Below are 13,545 nucleotides of genomic sequence, written 5' to 3'. Positions count from 1 at the left end.
CAGAGTGCACACACTCTTACAAACACAACTTCTGGCCTCACCACACCTGCAACAAGCACAAACAACAATTACAGATGCACTGTCAAACAATACTTTCATTTCAACGCATACAAAGAAAACCTCCTCAACTACACAACAATTCATCTTAAATATCAGCAATTAACATTGTGCTTAACACTAAATAACATTATACAAAATTAACAACAACAATTCAAGACATCACTTACCATTATATTTACAAACACTTGGGATGTACATTTCTCCACTCTCAGGACAATCTGAAAAACACACATTCTCATCACACTTTGCAAAACAAACAATACAATGACGTTCCATCAAGCCTTCTTTTACCTTCAACCTTGTTTATGGATGCTAATTCACAGTCTGCATTGAAACTCAACAGTTACTTCAGTGGCCAGACATCTTTAGTGACAATTTGTATTATTCACTATTTAATATTTGTGAATGTCCACATTGAGTCTACTTTTGGTATATTAGGCCAATTTTTAGTTTGCCCTTCAGTCAAACAGGACCATCCTGAGGAATACATGCAATCCATTGAGCTGTTTTACAGAGAAGACACAATTACTTCTCTATTTACAGAGACTACAAAGATATATACTATATACATGGACTTGAACCAGTGCCCTTCTGTTTCAGAAGATCAGCCTGCTGATGCCTGATCTGGTAAACATGCACTGGGATCCTTCACACCAAGCTGATTTGAAGTATATATATATATAGATCTATGCAGGAACAGAACCTGCTTTGAGACAGATTTTACATCCTGTGTCCAACAGCTATATAGTGACTAGATTCACATAAAGACCAGCTAGTAGACAACGTTCCAAGAAGAAATCCCAGTTAGATAAAATAGTTACTCACGCATCTTCAGATCAACTCCTATACAAGATGTCTACCTCCACTCTTACCTTATAAAATCTATTCACTAAAGCCTATGCTAGACACCAAATCTTCCTTTTCAGAATTAATCCTGACTTTCACCTCCAAAACATTCCTCAAGGCATCGCCAAGTCACTTCCTGTCAGTACAACTGACTCTGCCAAGTCTTTAGCTTTGCACCTGCTCATCCACCTTCCTTCTCTGCAGCAGACTTTCCTTTCATGGCACAAGTTATGTCTGATGCAACTTGTGCATTCATTAATGGCATTTATCAGGTCCGTCTAGGACAGGGAGACCAAACAAGAGGAACGGAAGTATCCAGACACAAGTTACAGGAAAGGGTATTTATTCAAAATTGCAAAAAATGGTACAAAGTGGAAAGTCCTCGGCTCCTAAGCAGCTTGACAACCGCTGCCGCCTCCAAAAGCAATTCCCAGTTCAGAGACGGTGCAGCTCCCAGAGGGTATCTGGCGTCGCCCAGGACCAATAGGGGACGGCAACTGGTTACCATTTACTAAATGCTCTCAGCTGCTCAGAACTACCTGCAACATACAGAGGGAAACAGAGCCACAGATGAACAGACAGTGAAACCGACATACACTGCAAAGAGTTACAACGCTAAAGCACTTCCATAGGTTAACAGACACCACTTTAACAAGCAGACAAGCGCTGTGCAAAGGAAGTTGTATCTCAAATCTCATGCTAATACAGCCGTTCTACAGTAGCTACCAGAAAAGCTGAGCAGATCAAACAAAACCAGAGCTTTTTGGGAGCTGCTCCCATTTATTGCCAGACATGTGGCAAGAAACAGCCAAACATCATTTTGGTTTTCTAAGCTTTCTAGCAACATCGGCAGGTTGTAAGTGCACCAACTCTTAAATGCTACAAATGTTATCCTGTCACTTTTACAAACACATCAGACTTTGTCTACACCTCTGGTACCAACTCCTAGGCAGTATTGCCAGTTTTCCCACGGCCTGATTCTGAGCCCTGTTGCAGTTCATGCAGAATACTAAGACTGCATCTTGTCACTCAGGACAGTTTGCAATAGCAATGTCCAAATGTCTCAGGGCCACTCGTATCACTCTAACCTCCCAAAATGAACTGTTTCTCCACCTCACATACATTGAAAGGAGAATCATGCAAACATACCGACTGACATCCAGAGGTGGTGATCCAAACGAAAGCCAAGCATTGCGTTCCGGACAGACGAGCCTCTTGTGAAGGCACGGGGTCACGATCGCCCATCAGAGGAGACGAATCAGCAACACCTACTTGGACAGAAACAAGAAAAAAAAAAAAAAACAGCAGAGCAAAACAGTCTTTGTTCCTCCAAAGATCCAAAAAAGGGGAGGAAAAAAAGGCAGCAAAAACCAAGCAGTAAATAAAAGTCAAGCACAACCTCTGGTTCCTTCTTACCTTCCAACACTAAGATGAAGCGCAGCAACTCAATGTGTGCAAGACACCTCTTGCGATTCCACAGCCGAAAGCGACCATCCAGCACTCAGCAGGTTCTCCTCAGAGCCTCGGCATCTCCTGGGAATGACGTCGCAGCCGGTATAAAAAGGCTGCCATCCTGGCACGGACCAATAGGAGGCCGCGACCAATTAGCATTTACTAAACGCTTTCACCTGCTGCGAATTTCCTACAACGCATAAGATCGGATCAACTTTATTCCTTTATTCCTTTATAACTTTTACACTGGTGTGAAAAAAGGAATTTCCCCTCTGGAGATGAATACAGTGGATCAGATCTTACTCCATGTTGCAGGTCATGTGCAGCAGGTGAAAGCGTTTAGTAAATGCGGCCTCCTATTGGTCCCTGCCAGGACGCTGGGCTTTTTATACTGGCGTCATTTTTGGGTGACGCCTGATCTCTGTGGAGAGCCAGCTGAGAGGTTGAGGTTCATCAGGAAATTGCTGGGGATTTGTGTTGAAAAAAAAAAAAAAAAAAAAAAAAAGAAAAAAAAAAAATAAATATGCAGATGTTTGTCTTGTCTTTTAGATCTGATGCATTTGTTTGGAGTGGTTTTGTGTCCTGTGGTCTCTGGTGAGTGTTTGTTCCTGATTTTTTTATTTGGAATTGGGCTGATTGAAGCAAAGCCAGGGAGAAGATTCAAAGATATTTGAGGTTTATTTTTGTGTCCGAAGGTAAGAAGAGACCAGAGTGTGTGGTTGCTGTGTTTGCTTCCTCATTGGGTAAGTTTGCAGTTACACTTTTTGTATTATACCATATTATACCAGATACCATACTTCTGGGGATCACCACACCTACAACAAGCACAAAGAAACCATTTAGGGATGCAGCAATGAATTGACATTGTGTTTAACACAAAACAACATTATAAAAATGAAGGACCTCACTTACCATTATTTTGCCAAGTACTTCTGATGTCCATTTGTGGGCTCTTAGATTACAATCTCTGGATATAAATGCACATTCCCAGTCTGCCTTCAAATCCAACAAGCAGTCACTTGGGTGACCAGTCATCTTTAGTGACAGAACTTGTATTGAGTGCCTACAGAGACCATATCCCAAAGGGAAGTCCTCAGGGGCACTCTGCCCTCAAAGCACTTCAGGTCAGGTGAACACTACTTTTTGTGTTCAAAAGTTATTCAACAAACCGACAACTTTGCAATCTTCAGATGACCTCACCTGTAGAAAAATGTAGTCTACCTGCACCGCTCGAGTCACCTCATAAAATGTATTCATTCAAGCCATTTCCATCGTTTTTGCAAAGTCCACCACCATCTTTCCCTCCATGTTGCTATACTGGATACCAAACCTGCCCATCACCCCTCTTGCCTTCACCAACATGTCCATTTAAGTCTGCACCAAGTTCCACTTCATCTAACTCCCATCCCACCTAAGGCGCATAGCCACTAAAACTGAGCATCACCCCCTCAAGTTCAGACTCAAGTCTGACTTTTCACCCCCAGAACATTCCTCAAAGTCCTTCAAGGTAACTCTTACTCCATTTCTCTTCCTGTCAGTACAACAAAATCTGCTCTGAGCATCTAGCTCTGCACCTGTTCTCCTGGACACACAGTACATCCACCGTCCTTTTCTGCATCATGTCAGCCAACTGATCATCCCAATATCTTCAGCTGATCTCATCTGTACAAGATGTAGTCTACCTGCATGCTCCCAACCGCCGCTCATAAGACCTCTCCCACTCACAGGTCGTGCCCTCACTCTGCTGTCTGTTTTATCCTTGTTGGTCTCAGCCCACCCGCATCCTGCCTGTTTTTCTTTTTTTATTTTAGTCTTGTCATTGCTATTGTCACTCTCTTTATGTTGTCGTTTACTTTTGGTTGTCTATTTTTCACCCTTATTGTCTATTTTATATTATTCCATTCTGTTGTCCATTCTTATCTCTGCTGTCTGTTTATTTGTCTTTGCGCTTTTCTAATTGTCTTCTAATATTCTCTCTACTTAAATTTAGATTCATATTTAGTGACGCTATAACTATTTCGCTTCTGTGACAAAGAATTTCCCCGATGGGAATCAATAAAGTCGATCTTATCCTTTTTCATCCTTGCTTGATTGGAATGAATGCACCGACAGCATCTTCACTTCTTTGGTTTCACGTTCACTCCAGCTGATGAACTTGCTGAGACCGACAACCTGACACAAATTCATTTGGAACTGGTTGAGATATTTGACACTGATCATGATTTCATCTGTCAGAGGCTGATGCACAAACACACACTCTGGAAATTCAATCATAAGGAAGCCACATGTTTTCTTTCAAATAGCAATGAGATCCGCATGAAAGTGTTTGTGCAAACACTTAAAGGGCAGAGATACCATCTTTGTTTTCCAGGCAGACAGTGTGGTTGTGGACAAATGTGATCAGATCCATTTTCTTCCTCAATGTTTGGGCTTCGCAGTTCCAGTGAGAAACGGTTGCAGTTCCGCTGGCGTCCACTAGGGGGCGCACTGCTCCAGCCTTTGGCCCCGTCTCTGGAAACGCGTTCGGTTTTCATGTTTGACGGAGATATTTTGATATTTTCATAAAGACCAGAAGAACACGAATAGTTTCACTGCAGCGCCATAAACTCCTTGTAATCTTATAAGAATTGTAGTCTCCCAGAAAATCAATCCGATTCTTGACAGAACATGATTTTGATCGATAAGTTCGGTTCCATTTTAAGATCGCCTGGTGACCCATAATGTCGAATTCACAAATTGTGACACAAATTCAATAAAAAAAAGGAATGGACACGTTGTCTTTCAAATATTAATGAGACTCGCGGAAAATATTTGTTGAAACACTTTTACAACCTGAAAGGACAAGTATACTTTTAAACTTTGATCGGTAAGTTACAATATGCCTTTCGCACAAAAGGAAGTCGGGAAACTGGAGATGGATCGTATTTGTCTTGAAATCGCCAAATAAAGTGGCTAAAAACAACTGCGATTTTTTTTTTTCGCTTCGTCTCGTTGCGTTTGAGTATTGCCTGGTGACCCGTGACATCGCAACCCATTCTGAATTCTCATTGGCTCAGACGGTGGTTTATTCCATCCTCCTCCCATCCGATCCTTCAATCAGGACTTGATCTTCCACCTTGAAGCTCCAACAATCCGTGAACGTCTGAAGGTTCTGCAAACCTGAAGATGCGACCGGCGACAATGAACGTCTTTCTCCTTGTTGCGGTTGTCATGGGAACGTCCAGTGTGACGGCTGGTAAGTCATTTTGCCAGAAGAGCTTTTTCTAAGGTTTGACTCGACGAGTCTGACGCAGCGACTCATGTTATTTTGGTCCAAAGATCATCTTCAGGGTTTCTTCTAAACTCTGCACTTTTATAATCTGATGGAAACTGTAGTTATTAGTTCTGAGTTAGAGTTCAGAGGAGATGAGACCAAATATTTACATTGTTTGGGCTTCAAGATCACTCCAAAGCTAAAGAGAAAGCAGAAGAAGAGATCCAGGAAATACACAATGAAGAATGTACAGAAGGACAGATTTCCAGTTTTTCCTGTTTGAGATCGACTTGCAGTATTTCTGTCTGAATGTTGGACTGCTTTTCTGATTTATTCAAAGTTTTGTGAAGAAAAGTTCCATCATTCACTGACTGCTCAGCAGAAATGACCAGGACGTGTCTGTGATGCACTTTTTGACATCTTTGAGGAACTGCTTAAAGCTGTTTATAGAAGTGTTCATCACAAAATGTAATCGCTGGATGAAATATTTCTTACAGTGATTCACTCCCTGAAGTATTTCTACACGGCATCCTCTCAAGTCCCGAACTTACCAGAGTTTGTAGCTGTGGGTTTCGTGGATGAAGTTCCAATTACTCACTTCGACAGCAACACCAAGAGGGCAGGATCCAATCAGGACTGGATGGACAAAGTCTCAGCAGATGATCCAAAGTACTGGGAGAGCCAGACCCAGGTCTGCATGGGGAGCCAGCAGAACTTCATAGGCGACATTAAAACTGTAAAGCAGCGTTTCAACCAGACTGGAGGTTTGTACACACACACACACACACACACACACACACACACACCAGTGACACCGAGTTGATGTCCATCCCATAATAAACGCAGCAGACTGTGCTGAGATCTCACTCTGGTTCACTGCAGCTTCTGTCTCTCTCTCAGGAGTCCACATCTTCCAGAGGATGTTTGGCTGTGAGTGGAACGATGAGACTGATGAAGTGAATGTATTTAATCAGTACTCTTATGATGGAGAAGATTTCATATCATTTGACCTGAAGACACTGACATGGATCACTACGAGACCACAGGCTCTCATCACCAAACAGAAGTGGGACAATGACAAGCACAGAAATGAGTACTGGAAGAATTACCTCACCCAGGTTTGTCCTGAGAAGCTGAAGAAGTATCTAAACTACGGGAGGAGCTCCCTGCTGAGAACAGGTAGAATCACATGACCTGACGTCGTTTCATAAACACAACAGTGTTTCTGTTTCATTTCAAACCATTGCTTGTTTTCTTTCTGAATTTGAGGACTTTGTAACTTCCACGAAAATTGTTGCTCTTGTCATTGAACCTGAACCAAGTAATCAATGTTCTTTCCTTCTTCTTTGTTCAGTGGATGCAGATTCTTGTGTTCTTTCCGCTTCTTTCTCTCTTCCTTCCTTCATCCCGACACGTCTCGTGAACAGAAGTTCTTCCAAGCTCAGGCGTCCACAGAAACTCTCCTGTGTTTCTCTTGACGCTCCAGACCTTCCCAGAGTGTCTCTCCTCCAGAAGACGCCCTCCTCTCCGGTCAGCTGCCACGCCACGGGTTTCTTCCCCAGGGAAGCCGTGCTGTTCTGGAGGAAGGACGGACAGAAGGTCCCTCAGAAGTCTGGAGAGATCCTCCCCAACGCCAACGGAACCTTCCAGATGAGCGCCGACCTGAAGGTCCCGGACGAGACCGAAGATCTGAGGAAGTACCAGTGTGTGTTTCAGTTCTCCGGTGCCGAGCAGGACGTGGTCACCGTCCTGGACAGAGACGCCATCAGGAGCAACGGTAAGACTGGACTCACAGGGGATGAAGGTGGGAAACGGACCTTTGGTTTCCCGTCGGCGTCCAGACATTCAGAGATGAAGCTCCCGTTTCTGTCGTACCTCGTGCTTTTTCTTCCTGCTGAAGAATTCAAGTCGGGATCAGTCAGACTTTAACAACTGCAGTCTGTGAAAGATGGATCTATCGTGTGTGTGTGTGTGTGTGTGTGTGTGTGTGTGTGTGTGTGTGTGTGTGTGTGTGTGTGTGTGTGTGTGTGTGTGTGTGTGTGTGTGTGTGTGTGTGTGTGTGTGTGTGTGTGTGTGTGTGTGTGTGCAGATGGTGACTATTTGTGTTGTGTTTTGCTCGACAGCAAAGAACAGCAACATCGTCACCGCTGTCATTGTGACACTGATTGTTGTCGCTCTGCTCGTCCTGGTTGCCGTCGGATACGTCTTCTACAAGAAGAAGCCTGGTGAGAGACCTCCACACACAGATGTTTGACTTTGACTCGCTGCTTCTTCACTGCAAACATCTCTGTCCCAGTGTGAGGCTCTGAGACACATTGTCTGCAAACTATTCTGGCAAAGCTGAATTATTTCTCTTCTCTTTGTATTTCAGCCAAAGCTCCTCCGTCTCGTAAGTAAAAGCCGTTTTCGATTCTCTGAATCAGCAGGATGGAGTTGCTCCTCAGTCTTCGTCCCTGGTGGAGCACGTTCACCTGAACCTCTGTGAAACCACCAAAGAAGTGTTTCCTGCTGACACTTAGTTGTAGTTTGGATCAGGACCGGTGATAATTGTGTGTTTCTGACCTTCCAGCTTCCAGCAGCGCAGACCTTTTGGAGAAACTCAATTCCGAATCCTCCTCCTCGTCCTGAGGGACAAACCCAGCGCTGCAAACAGTGAGTTCCTCCTGAAAGCCGCCTTCCAGGGTTTCTTGGAGACGTGGGTTTTCTTTTGTCTGCTGGTTGATGTCTTTTTGTTCTTTGTGTCTCCTCAGGCTTCCAGATGAATTGTGGAAGTGGCTGAAGAAAGGAGACGTTGGAATCAGGAGTTGAACATCTAGAACAAAGTTTTAACATTGGATCGCTGAAGACGACCAGTTGTAAAAGTGTATTTGAAAATTATTTTTGTCATAAAAACAGGATTTTGGGGGGCGTGTGGCGCAGGAGGTAGAGTAATCGTCTTTGGAACTGAACATTCCTGGTTACATTCCCGGCTCCTGCTAGTGTGTTCAAGTGTTGTTGAGCAAGACACTGAACCCCAACTGCTCCCCTGGTACTGGTGCACGGCACCCATCATGGTTCATCCATGATGGGTGAATTGCAGAGAACAAATTTCCCCACGGGGTCTAATGAAGGATATTTATTATTTGAACTGACAGACCTTTCATCCATGACCTACTCAGCTTCACTGGAAGATGTTTCTCAGCAACACGTCCAGAATTCATCCTGAGACCTTGCTCTGAGTGCAACACCACTGTTCTGTATTTACTCTGATAATACCTGGTTTCATTGCTTCGTGTAATGATTTTTGCTCTTCAATCAATTCCCTAAAACTCCCTCAAAATCTCAAATGTGTCCTGAACAGCAGTTATCACGGAGTAAATGAAGGCGGCTCCGACCTCACAGCTTCTGCCTGTTCTTTCATGGGCCGTCGAAGCGGGTCCACGAGAAAAGGAATGAGATTTAGAAATGTGTGTTTTATTTTGTCATACAGAACACACACACACTTATAACATGTGTGCTGAATAGCCATGAGAACTCAGTCACTTTTTATTTTCGTCAATTTGTGTTTTGACAATAATATCCATTTTACCAAACACCATTTCAAAGATAAATATTTTTTCATGATGCTGTTGACCATATACTGTGTATCAGTTTGTATTTGCCCAACCAAACCATCTGGAAATTACATATCACATTTCCTCTATTCATACATCTATATATAATCTTATTCTTTATTTCATTTGGTTTATTTATTTTTCCAACTTAATGTCCTTCTTTTTAGTCGACTCTTGTAAGTAATTGAGTACGCTGATTTGTTTCAACTTCTGGATACCAGAATCAGAAAAAACTTTATTTGTCCTCGAGGGGAAAATGTGAGGCACATAGTGAAGCAGCGTCAAACTGTGAACATCAATAAATATATGGGTGAATATATGTAGAATAGAGGTGGAACCCACCTAAAAGTTTGAGTTATTCAGTAGAATGAATGAAGTAAGGAAGGAATCTTATGTGCAGAAACATGTCAGTTTTATGAAGTTACAATTCAGGTAAAATTTTGCGTTCATATTGTAGCGTTTTAGTCGGGGAAACACCCGGGTGACGGTAAAACGTCAGTTTAATGAGCAATAGCTGTTGTTGGCCACAGTCACACCACACGAGCCTGCAATACAATGAAGTGTTCCCGCTCTATTCCAGGTAAAAAAAAACAGAATCCATTGCACTCCACACCACATCCACATCAGTCCCAGCAACCTCAAAATCTCACAGAAAACAAGCATCAACATAAACTCCAACATTCATGACTCGCTACTCTGTTGATTTACAAATAGAAAGAAATAAACAATGGCGATAACAAGGATGGAGAACCTAACAAGAAAGCAAAGTAAGAGTAACCGGTCAGTTGTGGCTGCGACACTCCAGAGGAAATAGTCAATATTACACCTTTCCGGGTGTCAGCGAGGAAGATCTTGGTGTCGTTCAACCCTTCTGCGAGGATCAACCGAGGGTTTGGTGACTCTGGCGATGTGAGTTTTTACAAATCTCTCCAAGGCCTTCATCACTAGTGAGGTGAGAGCCGCTGGCCTGAGGTCCTTCAGGGCCTGAGGGGTTCCCTTTGTTGGGATGGGAATCTGTTGACACTCTCAAAGTGGGTGGAGAAGAGGTTGAGGTCTTCAGGGAGCGATGTTGGGTTACTGGGATTCAAATGGGTGAATGACAGTGCAGGTGAGAATAAGCATTTTGCGTTACATGTCAAACAAATCATCTTTTCATTTTTCAACGCGTGGATTCTTTTCAAAACTGCTGAACGACTGGGGGGAGCAGTGTTCACCCAGATCATATTTTTCACACCCTGCCAATCAGAGCGGGAGGTCCCCTCGTGCTAAGGTTGGTTCTGAGAAATCAGCTTGGCTGTTTCTAAGGCTCCTGTGACCTCCTTATTTACCTCTTTCTTCTCAGCAACAGAGCCAGTGAATAAGATTCTTTTTTTCTTACTTAGCTCTTGGAATTTCCTTCCATTTAAAACAAGTATCCATCCCTCCATCAAGCTGCTCTTCAAAAATTGCATAAAATATTTGCTAATGTCTAACAATGTTATGTTGAATTTATCAGAACTTATCGGTGAGCGTACCAGCGCTCAGTGGTGAATCTTCACCGAGCGTTTCAGTCTATTATCAGACAAGAAAGTGGAACAGACCAATTTTAAATTTTATGATGCATGTGTTTACTTATATATGGCTTAGTGATGGCCCTTGCGAGACAAACATAATCTTTGATTTCAGGTCCTCCGCATTTGTCTCCCATTTCTCTATTGTCGTTACAAGCACAGTACCGAACAAGTTCATCGAGCTGAGGAATCATGACTCACAAGTGATTTAAATGACTCACGAGTTTTGAACGATTCGTTCCGGACTCGCACATCATAAGTCATGGGTGCATTAACGTCGTCCGTCGTCGTAACTCTTTTTTCTGCTTCTTTTCTTAAGTTAACCCTCATTATGATTCCAAACAGTGCCAATGATGGTGGTGTTCAGAAGAATTTCATAAATACAGTCGGTCTGATGAAGGAAATAATATCCAAACGGTGTTCCTCGCCAAACACTATGACGCGGCTAGGTCAACCATCTGTACGATCCCGAAGAACGAAGATGCGCCAAAATCGTCTGATGTGGCTAAAGGAGCGACTACCTTAGTGAAGCAAAGTTCTCAAGTTTTGGAAGAAGTCGAAAATATATTGTAAGTTTGGGTGAATGGAAGACAGCGTGCTGGAGATAACAATAACGATAGCAATAGCGTTAGCATTAGCGAGGGTCTCACTTAAGAGAAGGCTTTACTTCTGAACGCTGATTGAGGGAAAGAAGTGCTGCCAAGAAGGGTAAAAACAACAGGAACACCGATAATTAAGCGTATCTTTAATTCCTGCCCGTATTTTGGCCACAAGCGAACCCATAAAAAAGTTTCAAACAAGTACAGTTTTGAGTTTTGGGGCTGAAGAACGGATAAATGGAGTTGACGTTGATCCATTTTCCCCCCTCCCGGAACTGTGCGTGTAAACGCGCATCGAGGGAAGCCCCCGGATTCAGTACGAAGCCACATAAGTACGCGAAATAGTGTCACAGTTTACATATAATTTGACAAATTACATTGTTTTCTAGCAAGACATCCAACCTGAGTGTCAACGCAAGGGACTCCGTGGAGTCATTTAACACTGGAAACCCCGGTTAGTGAGCGTGTTTTTGCTAGTCACCACTAGCATCATGCTATCACGTTCTATAGCTAAAGTACATGGATTTAGCTTCTTGTATTATTAGTAGTGTATATTTGTTAGTCCGTTTAATGTTTGTTCAAAACTGGGCCTCAACGTTTTTAAGTTCAAGTCACGTGTCCAAAAGCTTGAGTCAATTCACATCCAGTATCATGCTATCATACCGCTAGCATCATGCTATCATACCGCTAGCATGACGCTAGCGGACTTGGTCTTGAACTAATTAGTTTTCATGTGGAAGATCAGCTCTGAATAATCGGTCGGGTAATAACAATTGCAAAGTTCGGAGTTTCCACCAGTGCCTTGTTCCGGATTTGTGCAGGTATCTGCAAACCTAACTGAATACTTTTTAATGCCACTTTAAACCAATCTAATACCCATGTCCAAGGGCAGATACATTTGTTATTTTGTTTGTCATTTTCGTGTGGAATAGATTCGTTGCAAATATGTATATATTACCGTCTATGAGTGACAAGGGATTTAACTTATTATATGTATATATTAATGGTATTATAGTAACCTTCACCCCTCACAATTTCGATTCTGGTTTTAGAAAATGGTCAGAATACAGTCGAATCTATTTGCATTGACCAATCAAGGATGACAATCTGAAAACGTTTCAACAGCTGGCAAAAGAATTTGACACCCCTTTCGACACTTTTTTAGATATCTACAGTTATGATCTTTCTTGATACACAAGGAAAAACCTAGAAGACCCTCTTCCATAGAGAAGCTCCTAAGAGCACTAATAAGCAATAGGGAAAAGAAAGTAATTGATGAGCTGTATAGTATCATTTTATCTGTGAATATACATAACTTCAAACAGATAGGACAGAGATGGGAGGCGGAAATGAACACAGACATATCAATGGACACCTGGGAAGAGATATGTATTGAGACACACCGGACCACAAATTCAAACTCCCAGGGAGAATTCAAGTGGAAAGCAACTATTAGGTTTTTCAGAACACCAGAAATAATAGCTAAGATGGGGCCAACACGCTGTAGTTCTTGGCGAAGGAATTGTGGTGAAAACGTGTGGTAGAAACCTGTTTCCCTATACAGGTAATTCCTACTTTGCTGTCCCCAATGCATTTGGATATGTATTGATAGGAAATGATGATAGTAAACATTATAAATATGACAATGTTGCCTCTGAAGTAAGACATTTCAGTGCAGCTTGGTGCAAAGAAGAGTGCAGTTTAAATGGGCAAAAGTTACATTTGTAGTCCCGTGTGTGTGTGCGTTAGAGAGAAAAAGGGAGAATGAAAGTGATCCAAACACTGTTAATTCTTTTTGTTTTTGAGTTGACAGAATATATTCTGACTGGACAACTGGGCGGCTAGCATGTGACTGAGAAGTGGAAACCCTCGTCATCATTCTTCCATCTTTGCAGACATACGTCTTCTGCAAATGAGTGCTGGACGTTTCAAGGTTTTCTTTCTGGTTAAAAACAGCTGGTCCACTCATGTATTTCTTCCAAACCTCGCTGGGGTGAGTGCCTTCTTCAGAATGGTCACAATATAACACTTTTGCCGTTTTTTTCTCAGAGATGAGATTTTCACTGAATTTCAGATAATAATACTTATCAGATAGTCTGTGCGGATTTGGTCCAGTTCTGAGACAGAGCATTCTTTTTGGGCTTTAAATATTACTCTTTGAACACTGTGTTGTGTTGCCTCCTTAAGATAGA

General features: G+C 42.5%; 1 protein-coding gene across 1 annotated transcript; it reads left to right on the top strand.

The window, feature by feature from the left end:
• The first annotated feature begins 5,479 nt into the window (after positions 1–5,479).
• LOC147219666 (major histocompatibility complex class I-related protein 1-like) lies at positions 5,480–8,250 on the top strand. Its single transcript, XM_086171313.1, has 7 exons — positions 5,480–5,593; positions 6,109–6,375; positions 6,512–6,790; positions 7,098–7,388; positions 7,735–7,836; positions 7,983–8,000; positions 8,181–8,250. The coding sequence occupies exons 1-7, from the start codon at positions 5,524–5,526 to the stop codon at positions 8,237–8,239; spliced, it is 1,086 nt and encodes a 361-aa protein (XP_086027439.1). The 5' UTR covers positions 5,480–5,523; the 3' UTR covers positions 8,240–8,250.
• Positions 8,251–13,545: the final 5,295 nt, after the last annotated feature.

This window comes from Fistularia commersonii, chromosome 24 (genome assembly GCF_037954325.1).
Source record: "Fistularia commersonii isolate RoL2024-O1a breed Wild chromosome 24, RoL_Fcom_v1.0, whole genome shotgun sequence".
NCBI classification, from domain to species: Eukaryota; Metazoa; Chordata; class Actinopteri; order Syngnathiformes; family Fistulariidae; genus Fistularia; species Fistularia commersonii.
Note: the sequence above shows the minus strand (reverse complement) of the source record. Positions and strands in the feature narration are given on the sequence as shown.

Excerpts from the sequence above, each read along its gene's own strand:
- LOC147219666 (XM_086171313.1), top strand. The coding sequence starts at position 5,524 with ATGCGACCGGCGACAATGAACGTCTTTCTCCTTGTTGCGGTTGTCATG. Across the intron at positions 6,376-6,511 it reads GCGTTTCAACCAGACTGGAG|GAGTCCACATCTTCCAGAGG; the intron begins GTTTGTACACAC and ends TCTCTCTCTCAG. Across the intron at positions 6,791-7,097 it reads GAGCTCCCTGCTGAGAACAG|ACCTTCCCAGAGTGTCTCTC; the intron begins GTAGAATCACAT and ends TTGACGCTCCAG.